This window comes from Engystomops pustulosus, chromosome 5, assembly GCF_040894005.1.
Source record: "Engystomops pustulosus chromosome 5, aEngPut4.maternal, whole genome shotgun sequence".
NCBI classification, from domain to species: Eukaryota; Metazoa; Chordata; class Amphibia; order Anura; family Leptodactylidae; genus Engystomops; species Engystomops pustulosus.
In genome coordinates, this window is record NC_092415.1 from 173,618,257 (window position 1) to 173,639,880 (window position 21,624).

Below are 21,624 nucleotides of genomic sequence, written 5' to 3' on the forward strand. Positions count from 1 at the left end.
GCTACCACTACTTTAACCTTAAAGAGTTTGCAATTTTCCATGGTTGCTATTGACTGTGGCATCTAAGCGGTTAAATCAATACATTAAGGTCTTTCCCTGAAACTAGCTGTTATATATTGTACCAGGTTCCACTAAAAGTTTGCTATAGGGCCCTGTTACTTCTAGTTATTCCCCTGTCATACATATATGGCAAGAATCTTTAAATCAGGGCATTTAATGATTAAATAAGGGGTTTATTTTTCGGCGACAGAAGCAAGAATGAGAGAGGCTGAACCGCAATGTGAATCTGGACTTCAGTCAGAAGTTCAGGGATGGAGTTTGGACCCCATCAACCCTCAAATTGTGGCTGGCAAAAACACCGGTGGCTTTACCGGGTGAATTTGAAGGTCTAACAACCGCGACCAGTGATGGAGACGATCACAGGTGTTAGCAGAGTCTTCGAACCTACCATACATGGACCCTTCTGGGTCCGATCTTCACTATCCATGAGCTGTGCCTGGTACTGCAAATCATAATTCTTTGCAAAGGAAGAACTAGATCATCTTTTTGTTATTGTATTCTATATGCATCTGCCTGGCAATCATAAGTGACTGTGAGACATGGTGAACATCCTGTCACTCGTGCTAATTAGATGATCAGTGGTGCAGAAAATGTTCTCTATTCTAATTATTATTATTAATATTTCTTAAAGAGATTCTACAAAAATTAGTAAATAAATATATTTATGATAAAGTTGTTGCAAGATGTAATGTTGAAATCGTAATTTTGTCTTATCAAAACAAGGAAGACAGATTTTTTTTTTTAAATGATCCCAAAGCATCACACATCAATATCATTTGCAGGGCCTACAGGTCAAAGCATGTCACTTTATCATGTAATGTCACCTCTATTGATTCACTAGTTTCTCCCTCAAGTCCTATATATCACACAATGAAGTGGCCATTGATTCACCTGCAGACTGTAGTGGCGGTAACTACTATTATAAGCACAAGAATATGAACAATAGCTCATTTTATTCAATATATGATATTATTACCTACAAGCACTGGTGAGGAGCACATAAATAGCCGTAATAGTATTAGGTAGAAAAGTAATTGAATAAAACACGGTGCGGCTTTCATCCCAGTGTTATTTCCAGGAGACGCGGTGAAGCCCAGCGATGAGCTGCACAACGCCAGATGATGGATTATAGAGATTGTGTTTATTATCTATAACACAACATCAAATGAGGCTTTGCCGGGAAGCGTGGAGCACAGACCGTCCAAACCGCGTCCTGTGTAACAAGACGGATCGTTCTGTGAATATCCCACTCCCAGGGGGAACACCTAATGCACTCTCATGACGGAGAGGGAAATGCGAGAATTACATGGGGAATGGATGGGACTGGAAAAGCATGTGCCTGGCTGGTCCACAGAAATGGAACAATCATGTAATACATTATTGATCTCTTTCAGCGTTGTCTGCCACAGTAAAAAAGGTTTGTAGTGTTACATTGTATTGAGCTCCAGCGTTACAGGCTCAACAAGTCACTACCTATTAATATCCAAACTTCATTATGATAGAATTTAGTTTATGTTTGCTTTGTCACAAAAAAAAAAAATCTGCACTTTGTGTTATAGTTGCACCTATTTGTGGTTCATAGATTTCCATATACCCAGCAGCTCCTCTATAATATAAGCATAACATACAACAGAAACACTCAGAAATACTATAAAATGTACTAGTATTAGATGCAGGGCCAGCACAATACAAATAACCTGGAACAGCGTCCTCTCTGCATTTATTTCTTTTTTTTCAGCAGATCTTTGTTTGTAGGCGGGAAGAAGAAGAAGAATGGACCTGCCATTTATAAATGTGAATTAAGCTAAATCAGAGCCATATAAATACCTTCCTGCAGGAGAGCACAAAAGCAGGTGAAAAAATAGTAGAATAGCTGGCTAGTACAAAAGCAGTATAAGATAAAGGGGATGGCCGTGAAAAGAATTAAAATAAGCAATCTGTTTTTTTTTTTGAATAGATGCAGATTCCAATATTGATAATAGGATTTGGGGTATGAGTCCTGGAGCCACTGTAAAATTGGTGCATTTGTTTTTGTGGGAGTTCTGGAAACAGACTAATAAGCATTAGTAGCTTTAGTCCTGACTTTCGTAAAGTGAACAGAGAAAGTCCTAAATACATGGGAACCTATAGCTCCTGGACTTGGACCCCAGTTCTTTCAATTGGTGTATGAACAGGAGATTTGTTCCTATCTAAATAACAGAAACATTAGGCTCCATTTTTTATATGATGGGAATTTATCGGAGAAAAGAGACTGGGATCTATTTTTTGACAGTGCAATTCCCCATTGATCCTCTGTGTCCACACTGTGGAATTCTGGATGTGTGTATTTAAATGGATGTGTGTATTTTTAACCTTGTTACACGTTGTGATGACTATATTGTTGGGATTTCAAAAAAACTGATACTAAACCTACCGTTACTCCTGTACTACTGCAGCGAAATACGTCATATTAGTTACCCCATACATTTGTTATAAAAAAGTAGCCCTCAATGTGAGCAATTCCAGTAAAGCATCTAAAATTATCATCTGCGATCTCCAGGAAAGTCATCAGCGGCGACAACGCCACATCATAGTGTGCGCCAGCCGGCAGATCGCATGGATGCAACTCTGCCGGCTAGAGAAGTAAGAAGAGAGAAGAGAAGCCGCCGGGAACCACGCCGTGGATCCAGGCACCAGAAGGTGAGTATTAAGTATTGACTGAAAAACTCAGCTTATACACAAGTATATCTGGTATCTCTCATCCCTGATCTGTATAATCTCTCTTTCAATGTGTCAGAGACTACTACAATGTTCAGAAACTAAATGAAAGTGTATATAAACCTGTATCCTGGTATTCTAAGCACATTGTCAGCACACTGTATCTGGAGATGTAGATAGATCATAAAGTGTCTATTTAGAGAGTCCCCCCGCCCCCACGCTAGCCTAGGGAGTGATAGGAGCTTTGCGAATTTTCTTCCACTGGCAAACCCCTTTAAGGGCTTATAGATAAACCCTAGTTACAAACGGTCCTCCCTGCCCACTGTAAGCTCTCTGAAAGCTGAATTTAATAAACTTTAGTCCCGGGCTGCAATGTCATTTGTCTGCATTGATGCTTTATGGTTCATCCTTATTCCCTTGTCACAATTGTCAGAGGGAAAAAAAAAAATCATCTGGTTTGAGTCACATTTACAAAATATAAAAGTTGTGACTTACAAACAAATTCAGCTTAAGAACAAGCCTTGTACGTAACCTGGGGACTGCCTGTATTTGTATAATGCTTTCAACAATGTCAGATATATAGGATTCAGTATAAGATTACCTCTGTGTCTGATGTATGTTCAGAGTTAGTTGGGCTGGATTCTTCTGGGCAGTTAAACTCTTCTTCATCGCTGACTGTAAAAGAAAAGAAACTGTGAGTTTAATTGGAAAAACTTTACCTTCTCTGGATTATCGATACTGCAGGTAAATATGGCTATGATTACCCTAGGATACAAAAAGTAGCATTACATTGCATATAGTTTTGTTGTAAAGATTCAGTATAACTTTCATTTTATTAATGAACATTCTAGACTTAATAGTCCAGTGGGCGGTTCTTCTCAGTGATCTCTATACTTGTCCAGGGAATGCTGTCATTTTCTAACAAGTAGACATATATTCCTATAATCATTAAACTAATTACAACAGGTCATTGCCACAAGAGTGGTGTAAATAACTCCAACTCCACCCAGTGGCATTATCCTATAGGCTACATGCATATAAACACGCAAACACATGAACCCATTTACTTACAATGAGTCCCTACAGCTACTGTGCCCAAGTGTAACCTCACCCATTGCAACCTGTGATGTTACATATGGGCCGCTAACTGTCAGCAAACCCTCCAGTGATATCCATAGATTGCAAGCTCTTGTGAGTAGGTCCCTCATTCCTATTGTTATTATGACTATGTTATTGCTCTGTAATGTCTTATTTCATTGGTATATGTAGCCCATGATCTGTAAAGCGCTGCAGAATATGATGGCGCTATATAAACATTTAATATCTTATTATTTTCGAGGAATGTGACTTTTAGGGCCAGCATACATCAAAAGTAAATTAAACAGAGATACTCGAACGGATCAAACAAAGCAGAGAAAAAATCAGCAGTAATTGCATCCGGATGTGTGACATAATGTATTGTAGACTCAATGACGTATATGTATCCAGTAACACAAGGTTAGGATCTGGTGAAGCCTCTTGCACTTTGCTGTTACGGTAAACCCTATTGTTTTCCACTAGTAATTCTACAGAAAGAAATACATATTAATGTGGACATTCCCTTGTAGGTTTGAAATGAAATACAACAATTTAGAGCAACCCTGTCAATACATAATGCAGTGTTTAAGTAATAACAAAACCTTAAAAAGCTAAGAATTTTTGGAATTTGTAGGATTTTGGAATTTGTATTTACCATTTTTATTCTCCAGGTAATATGTTACCACATTTTCACAAATACAGCTAATGACAGGTTCACAAAGAGCCTTAACAAGAGCCCTAACAACTAACCTAACCCTTTTAGCTAAAAGTTGTTTCCCTTACATCACCATAAATCAAGTTTATCTTACATTATATGGCATCAGAGGGGGCATGTCCTGCTTCTCCTATTTACTCTCGTCCCATTTCCCATGCCTCTTTTCAGCATTCAGAAATTATCTGACCAGGGTGGTGCCACCTAAGGTACTTTAATCTAGTTACATTTGCAAAGCCTACCCCATGTATTTATCTGATCACATGTATTCATAGCATTCCTCCATCAGGAAGAAGGAGACAGGGCAATGAAAGTAAAATTTAATATGCACTTTGTGTTTGAATGGACTTACATCAGGCGAGTTGCTAAAAGTTTACAAACAGATTTTTTAATATTGCAGCCATGGAATGGAACAATTTGGGCATAGGGGCAATTATTTTTTACCATAGTTTTTAATGAAGTATTTATTTTGGATGGGTTAATTTAAAATGAAGGTTCTGTTTAAAGAGGATCTTTCACAAATATTCACCAACTATTTGCATCCTTTAACAGGTGCCACTGAAATGATGCACCTAATAAAACAACCAAAGTGAATATTTTCATCCCTCTACTGGCAGATGGGAGGTAACACGCTATCTGCTCGAGCAAAGGACCAGCCATCTGACAGTAAGTAGCCTAATAAGTATAATTTTAGAGTGGTTTCATTATCCAATAGGATAGGTATACTGTCTGGAGGGAGCAGACAGCCTGGCTCCGCCCATCTGACCAATAAGTAGTGGCACTGATTATTTCATAATAGTAGGGGCTTGAAATCCCAACTACGCTGGAAACCTTGGAGAGGCAACTGTTAAAGGTTATAAAAAGTTGGAGTGCATAAAGATGGTAAAGGGTTCTCCCAGCTATTTCTAATCTTCACATGTTGTTATGCAGAAAATAATGATAGATGCTTGAGCTTTACATTCCATGCATTAGATTCTATTGTGCCTTCTGCTAAATAACTAAGTTTTATGTAGCAATTTTATACATACGTGACTTAATGGGGTTTCCATTCCAATGACATTTATCCAAAAGGGTGGAAATCTCCTTTATTAGGATCTACCTATGAATAATGATGTGTGTCCAATGCAGGGAATGTGTTAAAACAACAAAATGTACTTATATTTACTCCTTTGAATCCATTGGTCTCTTTAAGTTCAGTGGTTTTAGGCGGATTACTATTAAAGCCAGTGATTGGCTGCAGCAGTTGTGTGATTAAGCGGACATGTCACCGATGCAGACGTGTGAACAAATCCCAGTGGGAAGAGCATAATCACTGTACTAGAAATCAAGTCAATACAAGCTTTTATTTGTTGTTTTTAACTCATTCCTAGTATTTAGCCACATTTTGTTCCGACTTGGAAAACCCTCAGTAAGTTTCCAATCTCCTTGTTTTCTTGGGAAATTTCCCTGTAAGAAAACAGACATAAAACCTGTGGTCTTTGGAGAGCGGCCAATTCCAGGGTGCTTATGTTTATGCCAACACAAACTGTATACTGTTGTTTTTATGCCTCTTAGCCTGAGAGAAATCTAGTATCTCTACGTATTTACGTCACTTAGCTCTTCTTGATGTACAGATACTGTGCGGAAGCCGCCTCATATGGACATAAATCACATCTCTTATTTACGTCTCAGATCTCTTCTTTCCATGTAAGATGCAGCGCTTACACAATTTTCTCCAAATTTTTGTAGAGATGATAATCTAAACCACAGACAGATCGGCTCATATCACTCATCGCATGACGTAAGGGATGTCAAGCTGACTAAATATTTCAAGCCAATCAAGACCAGCGTCTCCTTCCCGTGTGTCCACAGAGACTATTCTGATGTATCTGCCTCACTGCACAGGACTATAATTAGTCAGTTTTAATACCTTTTCCTTTTATGCATCTCAGGTTCCTTCATTGCAGGGTAACTTGGTGGCCAGATGTCTGTAGATAGATATGGCTCAATCCCAAGAAAGAAAATCTTAGCATCATTTTTTACACAGAAAAATAGCTCATATCTGATAGTCTCACAGGTGGAGGATGCCAAGTACAGCAGTGGGTGTATGATATTAAGAGAAGACAAGTGATTAGTACATCAGCCTGGACCCAGGTAAAAAGTCCAATTACTATTCACATGAAGCAATCTAATCTGAGTTTTGTCAGTCATTGTTAGAAAAGATCACTTGGGAAATGTTGCCTTCTAGAGGTAAAGAGAAAATATAATAGGGAGGCAGTCACCACATTAACCCTATAAAAAAAAAGAAGTAATACCGTAAATAATACCATGGAGAGAACAGATAATGGGGAGAATTCATTCATGTGTTGCAGAATGTGACAACTATAATCTATAATCACAATGATGAATCTGTTGCAGGTTAAGACTCTCAAGTTCTACTTGTGGACCTGCTTTTCATTGGTCTAAACTGTGCGCAACAATGTGGCATACCCTCATTATTTTGGCTAACAGATTATTTCCGTTTGTACACACATAGGCCTTCCATGGAAACCACAACCCTTTCTCAAACATGTTGGAAAAGTGCCAAAACAATGGTCTTCATAAATGTGTCAGGGCATTCTTCAAATTGCTGGGGGTCAATTCTCGTGAGTGCTGGGGGTTCCTGTAGTTGGATTCTCAACAAATAGCTTGCAGCTACCTATCTGAAGGATTGGGGATAACATGGTATAAGTCCTTTAAGCATGAACAATAAAGGTTAAGTTATACATCACAATTTTGGCACATTTTTCTGGTGTCAACTAAGCTGACAAAAAGAATGCGAAAAGTTAGACTAAGCAATTCTTAACTATACCAGATGCACTAAATATGATGCAGTATAAGGCCAGCTGCACACAAATGTGTTTGGTCCATAGAAACAGACACATGTGCTGGTCTGCTCCCACAGACAGAACACAGTGCACTGGATGGGCTTCCTCTCATCAAGCAGAAATATGATGCTAGGATTCCCCGTTTGTCGGCTGAACTGTAACCCAGGCAGTGTAACTCCCATCACTTTATTGTGTTTGGGCTGTGAGATAGAACCACGACACGGATCTATTTCCAGGAACGAGCAAGTTTGTGTGCAGCTGGCCTTAGACTGTCAAGTCTAACTTTTAAGCTACATGGACATGTGTGCCAAATGGGCAGAAAACAGGTTTTGTTTGCTGTCTCTTTCAGTTGCTCTTTCAGTGGTACAGTTGCTCAGCACAGTCATTGCGCGGTGCCACACTGTGCATGCACCCTGCGCAATAGAAGTCTATGTGGGTGCAAAAAAAGGGGGCCATGTGCACGAGACCTTAGACACCAATGATAAATCTACCACATTGTGCTTACAGCTACAGGATTCCCTATGTCCGTTTTACCTTCATTTGTTCGGAGAATGAGAACGTTCAGTATACTATCACCAGAAATCATCAGCTACAGAATACAAATCATAGAAATTATGTAAATTAAACTAAAATCTTAAAGCATAAAAGAAAATGGAGCTTATTTTGTGCAGAGAGAGAGGAGGGGGATGGCGAATCCAGCGCACTGCCTGCATAGTTTATAGTTATGATGATGCCAGGCAGCGGACAACCCGCCAGCTATTCTATGTAGTGATAAGCAACGATCCATCATTCCCTACTCCACTTACTGTATATCTACTGCTGATATTTCTTTTCACCAAATATGCTATAAAACCTCTCATTAATTCAGGAATCCACAGAAGCTCCTGGGAGCGGGCAGCCCAGATAACAAGTGCTAAAAGGCATATTTTACTAAGTAAATCAGTTAGATTACAAAGAGGAAAATAATTAGAGCCATGAATATTCAGCGGCGTCACAGATAACGGGAGATTTCTTTCATAACAGTAACTCCGTGCAAAGGCACCATGTCCCCCCAGTTATACAAACACAGGGCGTTATTAACACAAAGTGGAGGTCTCTCCCGCCTCAGCCCCGTTATCATCCTGACTTTTTAATTTGGAAATGGCTAAGAGATTAAAAACCAATTAGCCAAGAATTCAATCCCCTATATGTAAAAATATATATCATATGTTTTATGCCTTTATATATCAAAGACTGATGTGGGGATCTTCCACACGCAGTTTCTGTGGGGGATTTTCTGTAAACTGAGAAAAAAGGAAACTTGGCTATAGAAAGATCCACAGAAACACTTCCTTTCCTTGACAAAGGAATCACAACACAGAGATTAGCGGAGCAGACACCCAGATTGGTCACGTTGTAGGAACAGAACAAAAGTGATTTTCCCATATTGACAATGTTATTGTATGGCAGAGCGATGCCGATATATCACCGGCTGCTAGACGGGGGGAGTCATTTGTCAGGTGGTCGTTTTCTTTTTATAATTTCTGGCAAATCGTTGCACCTAATGTTGGAAAAAAAAGAAACTTCCCTTTTGTATGAAGAAAGTTAAAGACAGGTGCCAGCTACACAGAACATGGCAGATAATAGCCCGGTGTAAAGGGACATTGATTTCGCCGCAGCAGGATATCAGGCTAACCCTACACCGAGGAACAATTACAATTCCACCCCAGCTCTTCCGGATACAAAGATGAAAAGAAAGAAGAAAATTACAGCTATATTATATATTATAGCTGTTACCTCTCTTGCTCAGGCTTCAGTACCTGAAGGCTTATTATTTGTTATATAGACAGGAATTAAAGGGATATTCTTATCTACCACACTTATAGTATAGTATATTCACAGCTGATATTCTATAAATTGTGCAATGGACATGGAACTAATGGGATTGGAACTTATTTTGAGAAGGGAGGTCCCTGACCCACCTCTCCTGGCCGCTGAGCAAGCAGAGGCATTTGTGCAGACGCCTCTTTTCATACATGTGTACAGGAGTCTATTATCTGGATTCCCATACAAAGAAAAAAAAGAGTTAGAGTGCTACCTCCTTATGCTCAACCGTTTAATCTTAGATTATTCCCTTCTTTAATTCAAACCTCCACTCCCATTTCTAGGACTTCTCCAGAGCTGCACCTATTCTCTGAAATGCCCTACCCCGGACTATCACACTAATACCCAAACCAAAAATCTTCAAATATGCTCTTAAAACCCATATCCTCGGGCAGACCTATCACACTCCCTAACTGCATGAAACATTAACTCTCTGTTTACTAACCCATCCTATGCGCTCCTCCTGTCTGTTATCTGGCAAACACCAGATACCAAGCTACAGGCTTTCCTGTGAGGATAGATAGATAGATAGATAGATAGATAGATAGATAGATAGATAGATAGATAGATAGATAGATAGATAGCGGCTGATGGCTGGTTCATGTAGCAGAATTTTTATTAAATTATTTTACTTTGTTCCCTTATAAAGAATGGCTGAACCATAATACAAGCTCTTATACCTCTTGTGTCACCCCCTCATCCTCATAGACTGTAAGCTCTTGTGTCACCCCCTCATCCTCATAGACTGTAAGCTCTTGTGTCACCCCCTCATCCTCATAGACTGTAAGCTCTTGTGTCTCCCCCTCATCCTCATAGACTGTAAGTTCTTGCGACCAGGGCCTTCACTCCTATTGTTCCATATGACCATGTTTGTACTCTGTATTGTCTTATTATATTTGTATATGTCCCCTATTATTTGTAAAGCGCTACAGAAAATGATGGCGCTATATAAATAAAGATTATTATTATTATTAGACCTAGAAACTTGGATTAGAGTATGTGACTCTTTGAAGAACATCATAACTGGAACATCATATACACCTGATGAAAATCTGAAATCTCGATTTGTACAATTCCTTTTTACCATCTACAAACATATTACAGACTGGGTCTCTTCACTTGTTATAAAGAAGTTTCCATCTAATGATGAAATGTGATTATTAATAACATAAGCAGAGTACAAAACACTAGAAAACACTAGAGTCCAACACCACTATCTGCCAGATCAGTTATGTATCCAGATTAATGTATGTTGCACATATATTATACATGAGTAGAATCTCTCACGAGGTGACAATAGGCCACTATGCTACATAGTTGTTTTTCCGCTTGGTGCTGTGCTAAGATGATCCTCATATGGTGTCACTAGGCTGCATATAAATGAAATGAAAGGAGGACAGAGAGCGCTTTCTTTTTCGGCTTGCTTAAAGAACAAGAGAGATAACAGAGTATAATAATTCATTGTGCTCTGTATAACTCTTTGTTGTGACCCGGAAAGCATTACAACAGTTCTAGTACAAGCATATTTCAATCAATATGGCTACACAAACGAGGTAAATTACAAAAATTACACCACATACAGTATATAGGAAGTATAAAATCAGTTGTATGCTCAAATACTCAATGAAATATAATACTGTGACAGTGGTTGTGACATTTGGATGAATGTGGGGATTGTACTTTAATGATTAAAAAGGTTGTACCAAGTTAGGATGTCTTCCCCTATCCACAGAACAAGATCCCCAGAAATCCAGAGAACAGGGGTCCCATTCTCACTTATGGGTGGAGTGGCAAGACGAGCATGTGCCCTGCTGCGCCATTCAATAGTGTGGGGGTGTAGGAAATTGCAGAGCAAAGCGCCCAGATATCTCCAACACTCAACGTGACAGTAAATGGGAATGTAGTATATAGCCCACTTTTCCATAGTAATTTCCAACAGTTCCATAGTATTGAATGGAGCGGCAGGACACTTGCTTATCCTGCTTCTCAGCCTATCAATCCCGATTCTCCTGATAGCTGAAGGACCGCTTCTCATAATAGGTGGGGGTCCCAGCAGTTAGACCCTTACCAATTATCATTTCATATTCTAAGGATAAGGGATAACTTCCTAAATTGGTATAACACCTTTAAGGGGGTCGCAGTATTCGTGCCCCCATCATTGAGTCGCCATTTATCAACTATGCTGTGTACTGTGTTGTGGGTTTAGGAGTCCAGTGGGAGGTCACACTCCATGATAGGTTTCTCTGTAGGTCCATGAACAGACAACGGTCTTCCATTCATTATGATCACTTATTTCTTATAAACTGTGCATTAAAATCTGCTATAAACAACATCACACTTCTTCTTTTCTACAGTATTTATATATAAATTCTATGCACATTATTACAAAAGGAATCCATCTGTGCTGAAAAATACAACACTATACCAAGGTATAAATAAAACCACAGATAGGATCATTGAATTTGAAGGGTGAAAATAAATCTCCTTTTCTTTTACTCACCAGACTTTCGGGCTTTCAGGGCAATGACAGCTGCCAGCTCCCTCTGCACCTATAAAACCAGACAGAAAAAGAAAAAAAAGGATTTAAGGCTCTTTTGGGTAAAACTGTAGGGAGAATCATATAAGATTTATTTCTATACCCCAGCTGACTTTACTGTACATAAAAAAAAACTGTAATAAAAATATTTGTAAAAAAAAATGTTCCAAAAAATGACTCTTAGTAACAGACGCTGAACTAAATTTTATATGATAAATTAATCCATTCTATCTAAATTATGGACTTTTAAAAAATATATATATATATATATATATATAAATCCAAAGCTAAATGCTAAATAAAGCAATTATTATTATTATTAATAATTAGTATTAATATTAAATATCCAAACGGCATATACCGTTACATATCTAGGCTGCAGTTCCTCTCAGCAACCAGTAGGCAGTGCTAGTCTCCACAGGATTCAAGTATATTTACTGCAGTGAGATGTATTACTAATAGATTCCAGTGCACCTTATGGAGGAAGCAGCACCGACAGTCCTTTCCTGTGAAAATGTTTTACAATATTAAGAGACACAGCAGAGTGACAGAAAAGGAAGCTTTTAATTGTCCCTGCTGCAAAGAGAATGGCATTTTGCATGGAAGATTTTTCTCAGGGATGTAGTGATCACAACAAATCTCCCTCTGTTTTGGCTTTATGGACTCCTGCACCTGGACAGACTTCCAGAAACTACAAAAACAAATACATGAAATGTAAATCAGCATGTTGTTGTTTGTGAGCAAATGTGTGTGTTTTAAATGCCCAATAAGGACATTGAAAATGCATATGTATGTATTAAAGGGGTTGTACCAGTCATTTAAAGTATCCCCTATTGGTTAGGGTCCGACTACTGGGACCCCAATGATCATTAGAACAGGATCCCAAACGATACGCAGACGGGCGGGGGGAGTCCAATTGCCACTTATGGACATAGCACCAGGAGGAGGTGTTCTGCTGCTCCAATCAGTTGTATGAGAGTCTCAGAAATTGTTGAGCACAGTGCCTGGAAATTTGTCCCATCCCCATTCATACAACCCCTTTAATTAGGACTTAAGTTTTAAGAGGTGCCATTCCTAGCATCAAAAGTGATGGAGCGATTCTAAACTAGAAAATTCATAGGTCACCATGATGGCTAAGAAACAGATAGTTTTGACTTATGCGAGGGTATAGTATCACGACTGGTACTATTAGTAATATGCTGAGCCAGGTTCTGTGTAATATATGGATGTGATCCCAAGAATGGCTGCACTTGATTTTTGGCAGTGTTGCCTAGTGAAGCCCAGTCCCTGCAGGTCCCATCCACAGACTGAATATCAAACTGCCGATCACTGCACTTTAATAACTTTTTTGTTTGTTTTTTTAATTTATCCCTAATATTATTGTTCTGTCGTTGTTTGTACTGTACACTCTGTACTCTCTCTGCAGTTGTAACATTGGGAATCTCCCCACTGTGAGACTAATAGAGGATTATCTTATCTTATCTTAGTATCTCAGACCAAACTTATAAAAGAAGGCTTCAAGATATGCTATGTTAAAGGAAATCTAGCATGATAAACACGGGGCACATACTCAGTGGGGTTCTCGCAACATTCCTTAGATCCCTTACAGCTTGTTAGCATAATTTTAAAAGTTGATTTTAGAAGGAAGGAGACAATGGATAACAAATATAAGAAGGATTACCACAGTCACAGTCCCTGGATCTATGAGTAAATGGCCCCGGTTTATCATGCCGGATTCTGATGGTGGATTTCCTTTAAAACGGTGCCAAAGTGAGCACCATATGGCAGTACATGGAGGTCCCATGCAGTTTGGTGCCAGTAGGACTCTAGGTGCCATTGTACTGCCTCCTGTACATGAATATTTTATAATACAACATATACAAGTTACAATGCATGAAAGTACCTGACCAGTGCAGACTTTCACAGATTTGTTTACTAGTTTCAGTATTTCCCTATAGAACACAGTGTAGCAAGCAGTTTTTTTAAAAAATTCATCTGAATGAGAACAATCTGGGTAATTATACATCTTGTACAACTTTTTCTGATCTAATAAAACATAAAATACGATACTGCATAACCCAAGATCACAATTAAATTAGAGGATTTTTAAATATTACAAAAGACTGTGTGTTATAAAAGAGAAAATAATTTATTGTGTGTCTCCTGGGAACGTCACTATCAACAAGGCATTAATCATTCTGGATACTGATTATTTTTTTCCTATCTATCTAGAATTGTATGCGGCTGAAACATGGTGAATTAATTACATACGTCTCTTCTGGTCGCTCTCAAGTAATACGTTTCATAAAAACCATGTAATTAAGAAACACTTGCTGTCAGCAATACCCACTGGAGGTAAAATTCATACCTAGAAACAATGCACTTTAAGGGGTTGTCCACTTTCAGAAAATAGTTGATATTGCTTGTGCAATGAAAACTTATACAATTTTCCAATATACTTTTTGCATCAATTCCTCATTGTTTTCCATAAGCTACACAGAACTGTCAGGAGCTCCTTAGTAATAGGGGGCACCTACTGGTTGATCAGTAATAGTACAGCCTAATGAACTATCACACTCAACAGTTCTGAATGTACTATATACTATACACAAAAGTATGAAGACTTATAACCAACCTATGTCTTGATGGTTCATTTATCATCAGATCAGATCAGTGGAATAAAGTAACCCACTTTTTTAAAATTCTTTTGAGTGTCGCCATTTTTTTCATTTGTATATTGAGTATTAATCAGTTCCTAGACGTGCACCCTCCACTGATGCAGTTATTTTTAGTGGATTTAGTTAAGTTAGTTAAGTTTAGTGGATCATATAATAGATAGATCACTCTTGTGTCAATATGTTCAGTGACCATTCCTGTTCGTCTTTTATTGTATGACAGCAAGTTGAATCATTCCTATAATATATATAATAGCAGTACCAGAACCCCTTGGTGCTGTAGCTTCACAGGCTATTACAGTGTGCAAGAGCACTTCCCCCCTCTTACTGTGTACTGGAACTTCCACTGCTGTAGTGAGATTACATGAGGCAGAGGGACAGGGAAGTGCTGACGGAGCAGGGTGAGTGGGCTGTAGTGTGACAGTCTGTGAAGCTGGATAACACATATAAGAAGATCACCATAGTCATGGTGCCTGGAAATATGAGTAAGGCTTTAGTCACCTGGGAAGGCACATGACGGGGTTGAGTGGTGAGACCTCCCCTCTCTATAGAAATCTGAGTGATCACAGCGCGGTGAGACGCTGTGTGCTTACCGCACCGTGCCGGGTGCCATTGTGAGGCATATGAAAGGCCCACATACGGTTCTGTGCATGGTGCACCGATGTCCGTAAATGTTTATCATGCTTGATTTCGATGTATAGATTTCCTTTACAAAGAAATTGTGCTTTTTAAACTTGAACGACTTTTATGACCATGGGAATTCAGCCTAAAGCCCCTTTCACTTGAACGTATATTAAAACGCCCATGTGCTACCAGTACTGAACCGGGAAAAATTTGTTCCATACGATTGTGCACCATATGCTGCCATATATAAATGTAGTATCCAGATATTTGGGGGTTGAGCAAGCTAGTAACATCATTTGCCAGCCCAACATATTTTATAAGGTTGTTTAAGTGGTTTATAGGTTGTCTTAAGCCAAGTGAGGGCCACACAGGAGCACAACATGTTACAATATACAGATACACATATTGCAATGAGCCATTGTGTATCATATACACACAGATAGTTATGAAGACTCCAGACTAGTTCCTGTGTCAATATGACCGTTCATTTTCATCTCTCTGTCACCTAGGATGTCACCCATGTGCCCACCACATGACTAGTGCAGATATTTATCCACTAGAAATAAACAATAATATGTCGTTTGCAATGGAAAATATTCAATGCAGGTTTGCTGTGGAATTTGACGTATATTCAGAATTTTCCTGATTTATGTCATTAATAGTTATTTAAATTTGTAATCCCTCAATAACTGCATGTAGTCATTATTTTTGCTTGCACAACACTAGAGGGCAGCAACACATAGGAAAATGACAAGTCTACACACAATAAGCCTGGCAGCAATATATACAATACAGCATCACATATCATGTACATAAAATATGTAGTAATATAAAACTCCCTCCTCAGGGTCTATCTGCTGAAACCCTATGGGGCAAAAGTGAGGGAAGTTCATTGTAAAAGTGTATTTTTATAAGATTGCAACTTGGAAACTACATTGACTATTATTCTGCTAAGCTGTGCTTACATTCCATTCCTGGAAAAGTCTTTACTGTAGATCCCATCAAAGAACCCCTAAATACAGGACTTTTTTTGCCCAGTAAAATTACAAAATCATCTCTGAAAGTCCAATAGACCCCAGTATAATTAATAGCATCTATTGGGTTCCATTGGTGCTGATTTTAAATATCTGTTACATCAGATTTTACTTTCTTCCGCTTCGTTGACCGAGCAGAACAACTGAAAAGTCTAAGCGCAGGTGTGGACATGGTCTTAGTTATTAGTCTTTGTTGTTGACACTATTGTGTATGTGGGTCCATTGCTACTACAGGGGGAAGTTTTGAGGTTTTTGCTCAATTTTATTCTTGAGGTATCTGAGAATTTCCTGTGCAAAAACATCGCAAAAAGGCAGAAATTGAGCAGATGTTACACATATATGCATCTGGTGCAGTCTATTTGCATAGAGCACACACAGTCACATCAGAAGGCATTTAACACTGCACATACGAAACCCTGCCAGTCTAACACATAGACAACTGCTCAAAATCCTGCCTAATGATAAATCTCCCCCTATGAGCATTATTCTCTGCAACTGTGTTCCCATGACAAAACTTTTCGGATTGTCTAAACCTTAACAGGTACATACAGTAGGCACAGACCTATAAACTGATAGTGATCCACTTAATGTAAATATGATAACAATGTACAAGTTGTGTTATTATGGGGACAAAGGTAAAGGTACTGCAAGATTCAATGCCTAGCACTAATAAAGAAAAATTAAAAAAAAAAAAAATATATATATATACAATTACAGGGGTTGTTCAGAATAAGAAAAACATGGCTGGCTTCTTCCATAAATAGCGCCACACTTTATAACTGGCTATGTGTGGTATTGCAGCTCATTTCCAGACACATCAAACAAGAAGAGATGTAATAAGAGATAACACCCATGGACAGGAGGTGCGATAATTTTAGAAAAAACAGCTGTGTTTTTCTATCGCAGGACAACCCCTTTGACTATTTAAAGGGAATTCTATAGCACTTTGGGAAGTTTCTGAATATAATGGCTCTTTCAGTGTCTGATTATCTGCCAAGAAAAGTAATCTGCTGCAGACAGCGGCGCTTAATAGAAACCCATCTCAGTGCTTAATTATTATTGGATAATGTGGTTCCACGGGCGCACGGGTAATCACGGAGTCTATTTGTTTTTACTCGCAATGACAGTTAACTGAACAACATTAACTGGATCTCATGTACCCGCTAATAAAAAGTCAAGCCGAAACTTTGCTTACATCAGCAGTAGGTGCATTTTCCCTCTTAATCTAAAGAAGCTTATTAGTTAGCAATGACTACCGTGACAACCGGATATCTATAAAGTTCACTGATGCATATGCATCGATAAAACAGCAGTCCACGACAAAATGAAGACAGAATAGAGAACGCAGACATTAATTACAGGGTTCAACACACGGAATGATTTAACAAGTCCTGGTATTTTTATCCCTTATGTGCACTAAGCATTTAATTAGGACCGGGAAGAAGAGGATCAAGGTTTTAATAAGTGACTGCAACAACTTTCAATAGACCTATGAGAGTGAGTTCACATCTGGTGTTAACAAATGAATGTGTTAACGTGATGTTAACATAGTGTTTACACGTGCATTTTGTAAACAATGTAATTAGGCAAATCTCCTCTTCTCAGCTGTTGTGATGCGTTTAAAAACACATGCCTTAACCCCACATGTGAACGCACTCTGAAACTTCAATAGACCTATAAAAGGTAAAGGACATTATAGGAGAAGTATATCAACATGGTGACAAGGGCATTTCTGACAATATATTGGCAATTGTTCCAGATCGTTTGGAGGCCATTATGAAATTAACTGTTGATAGTCTTAGCCCAATGTGGCTTAAGGGACTGATCATCCCATTAGCCCCATTAGGCCGCTGCTGGACAGTATACATCCTGATATCCTGATGTATACTGAGCAGACGGATGCAAAAAGGATATGCCTTTGTATAAACTCATCATACACCCTGGGAGCTTTGCTGGCATATATGCTGAGCGTATCCAGAAAACATGCTGGGAATGTAGCCTTTAAAAAGAATTTAACCATCATCTAATACTCATGGGGAAAAGGAAAAAATATCCAGGCATCTCTTCTAGGCAAGAGGCTGACAGTCACTTATCATGGTTAGAAAATAACCACGGGTTTGTAGGAAACGAATATCTGTTTTATACATGTACATGTCCATAAGGGCGTTTACATTCAGACTGACATCAAAGTTGCTATAGATTCGTGAGTGCAAAAGTCAATGAATTTGTTCAGGCGTATCCTTATTGGCCGGGGTAAGGGTACGTTTTCTGGTTTAATATGATCAGTTTTGTCAGCTAGCTACTCATTTGTGACCAATTATTGTGAGCGGATGGATTTGCTGGGCTGGCTGGCTGTGTTTTGACAAGTTCTTCTTCTTCCACATCACAGATATAAGTGAAGCCTTACAAGGCATTACAAATGTCTCTTGATTCCGCCATGTGGGGATATTATTTTAATGATCTCTGTAAATGAGTACTCTAATGAGCTGCAGTCATTGCTGTCTCCTCGGGCCATGCTCTGGATTTACTAACTCCCAACAAATGACACATGAATGCTCATTTCACTGGCAAATAGAAGCCTGGCCGTGTCAATAACAATGGCAGCACTGGCAGCACACTGGGGAAGGACCAGAAACAAATTAAGGTGCGACTATTCAAATCTGGCCGAGGCAAAGTCAAACAAGTTTTGCAGTAAATATAGGAGGGAAGGAAATGTAAATATATGGACTTCTGACCTAGAAGAACTGCCTCTGCTCTAAGAAACAACCAAAATAACATATCACGTCACCTTAAACCTTCTCTTCTCCAAAATACATTCTGCCATGTAATTATTACATAGTAGTAGAGGACACACTTTGGCCATAGACAGATCTTTCTGCATTGGATAGGGACCCCAATTATATGCATTCCTGGGGGTCCATTCTCGTGATCGGTGGAGGTCCGAGCATTTGGGTTGGACCTTCACCGATCAACTTATAATGCAGACTTATAAAAGATTGTTCACAAATTCATGGAAAAGTTCTTTATAATGCATTATAAAATGTAAATATATATAACAAGTAATTGAGTGTTAAATCTTTATATTTCTAGCTATAAGCAGTGGTGTTGCGAGCAGTGACGGGCTGATACCTGGACCCATAAATATAGAAGCATTGGCCCCAAAAAAAGTTTTTTGTGTGTATTTCTTCCCCACTTACATAGGATTGAAACTTATGAGACTGAACCTGGCACCAAGACCACATAATTACACAGTGCATATTTATAATGTAGGGGAGGTGAGCCATGTATCAGTGCCAGCACAGTGATAACTTGTATAGGCTGCCAATCATCAGCCACATTAATGTAGCCACCTATTTCTGTGTCAGACACTGCAGGAGACGAGTCAAGCACAAAACATCATGTCTGTTCCTAGACAGAGCCTGGAATCCTGGACTTTCCCAATGAATCCTAGACACTAACTTGGCATGGATTTGGGCAGCCTGGAGCCACATGAAAGACGACTGCTCACAAGCCAAAGTATATGCAATGCAGTTACATAACGTACAACTATCATTTTTAGAGCTGAAATTAAAAGAAAAATCTGCACATTTATGTCTTATAGTTTCTCCATCCATTTATTTATGTCTTTAGTCATATCCAGCACTGAAGCCGTCAGTCAGTCTTCATGCTCAGGGGATTTGTCACAGATTTTCAGTGTGACAAATGACAATACAAGACATTTAAATAGGGTCATGTCAAACTCTGTCCACATTTGTAGAGTTTTCAGGTTCTACTGCATTGTTCCGAATCATCTGCATGTCTTTTATATTGCAGAAAATGGATTTTCCCAATGAAAACCTTAATTCCTCATCTGTATGCATCTTTGAACAATATATCAACATTTGAGTGTGGTGATTCTACTTAGAGGGCTTGTCCTAGAGTAGCAAAAAATCAGTGACGGGCGGGCTTTTTAAAAAAAATAAACGTGTAATCACCTCCTCCACTGGTGTTGACGACCCGCGCCGCGGACCATCTGATCCGTGCCCCCGTTTGTTTAGAAGGGCACAAATGCTGCACTCGGGGAGCTTCCAAGCGGCCAGCCTCTCCCATCTGTCACCATATCATGGGAGATAGGGACTGCTGGCCAGATGCCCCTGAGCGCAGCTTCCTTGCCCCTGTAAACAAAAAGGAGTACGGATCTGACGGACTCCGGTGTGGGACATCGGGAGTGACGGAGGAGGTGTGTACATGTTTAATTTTTTTTAAATGCCCCAGCTTGTCCCTAATTCATTGCTTCGCTCGGATAACCCCTTTAAAGGGCACCTACCACCACAAATCTCCCTATAAAGGTAGATTGGGTGGTAGGTGGATCAATGGGACGTGAGGATAGCCCTTTTAAGGGCTAATCCTCACGTCCCCACACTTTTTTTTTAAAACTTTTATTAGACAATTTTGCAAATTTACTTATGCGGCTACTGGGGCGTGGAGTAGCTGCATCTGAGGTTAGCTCCGCGTAGCTGCGCGCCGAAGATGGGTGAGTAGGAGGGGAAAAGAGGCTACCGGGGCGTGGAGTAGCCGCCTCGTGTAACCTCAGATGCGGCTACTCCACGCCCCAGTAGCCGCATAAGTAAATTTGAATATATATCTAATAAAAGTTATCAAAAAAGTGCAGGGACGTGAGGATTAGCCCTTAAAAGGGCTATCCTCACGTCCCATTGATCCACCTACCACCCAATCTACCTTTATAGGTAGATTTGTGGTGGTAGGTTCCCTTTAAATCACCACACTCAAATGTTAATATATTTACTATATGGTGATAAATAATTGTTTAGTAGTTAATTTATACCAACAGACTGATGTTTTTATATCTTTGTACAATAAAGATAAAAACACTGGATACGACTTTGCGTTTGACAACACATATCAAGGAGGGGCCAAGGTACAACCATTTTAACTATATTTATACACACACACACTATATATGATATTGTATATAGTATACATTCTGTAATAGTGAGAATGCAGTTTCAATGTCAAGTATGACAAATTTACATGATGACATACCTGTAAATGTGGAGGGGTAAAAGTCATGCAATAACAAAAATTTATATTTCCTGTATTTAGAGAGAATACTTACAATGGGGGTTATTTATATATTCATCCTTCATTCTATTTCTGTCTTTGAAGCCCCGCTGCCCATCAGATTCATTAAAGGAAATCTACAATTTGCTTTTATGCATTGTGAACCAAACATACCTTGAGAATGCTGTCGCTAAACTGATGTAGACACATATCTTGTTTAATCCCTGTTCTGAGTGGTTTTGCTCAAAAAACAATTATAAAATTCAGAACCTTGGAAAAACTGGGTGCCTACTTGCTGCTGCACATAAATACATTACACAGAGCTTCCTGAACTGTCCAGACAGTACTAATCAACCTGAGCTGGATGACTACACAGCAGCTGGGGGCTGTTGCAGCGATTGCTTACTTCTGCCTGTCAGGGACAACACAGAGAATACAG

General features: G+C 39.1%; 1 protein-coding gene across 2 annotated transcripts in view; it reads right to left on the reverse strand.

Moving 5' to 3' along the window:
- RAPGEF5 (Rap guanine nucleotide exchange factor 5) overlaps nt 1-21,624 on the reverse strand; it is a 186,805-nt gene that overhangs the window by 82,290 nt on the left and 82,891 nt on the right. For both annotated transcript variants that reach the window (XM_072153836.1, XM_072153837.1), the window contains 2 exons: nt 11,756-11,804; nt 3,359-3,432 (listed from right to left, as the gene is read on the reverse strand). In XM_072153836.1, the coding sequence (XP_072009937.1) occupies nt 3,359-3,432; nt 11,756-11,804 (123 nt within the window). The remainder of the gene's footprint in view (nt 1-3,358; nt 3,433-11,755; nt 11,805-21,624) is intronic.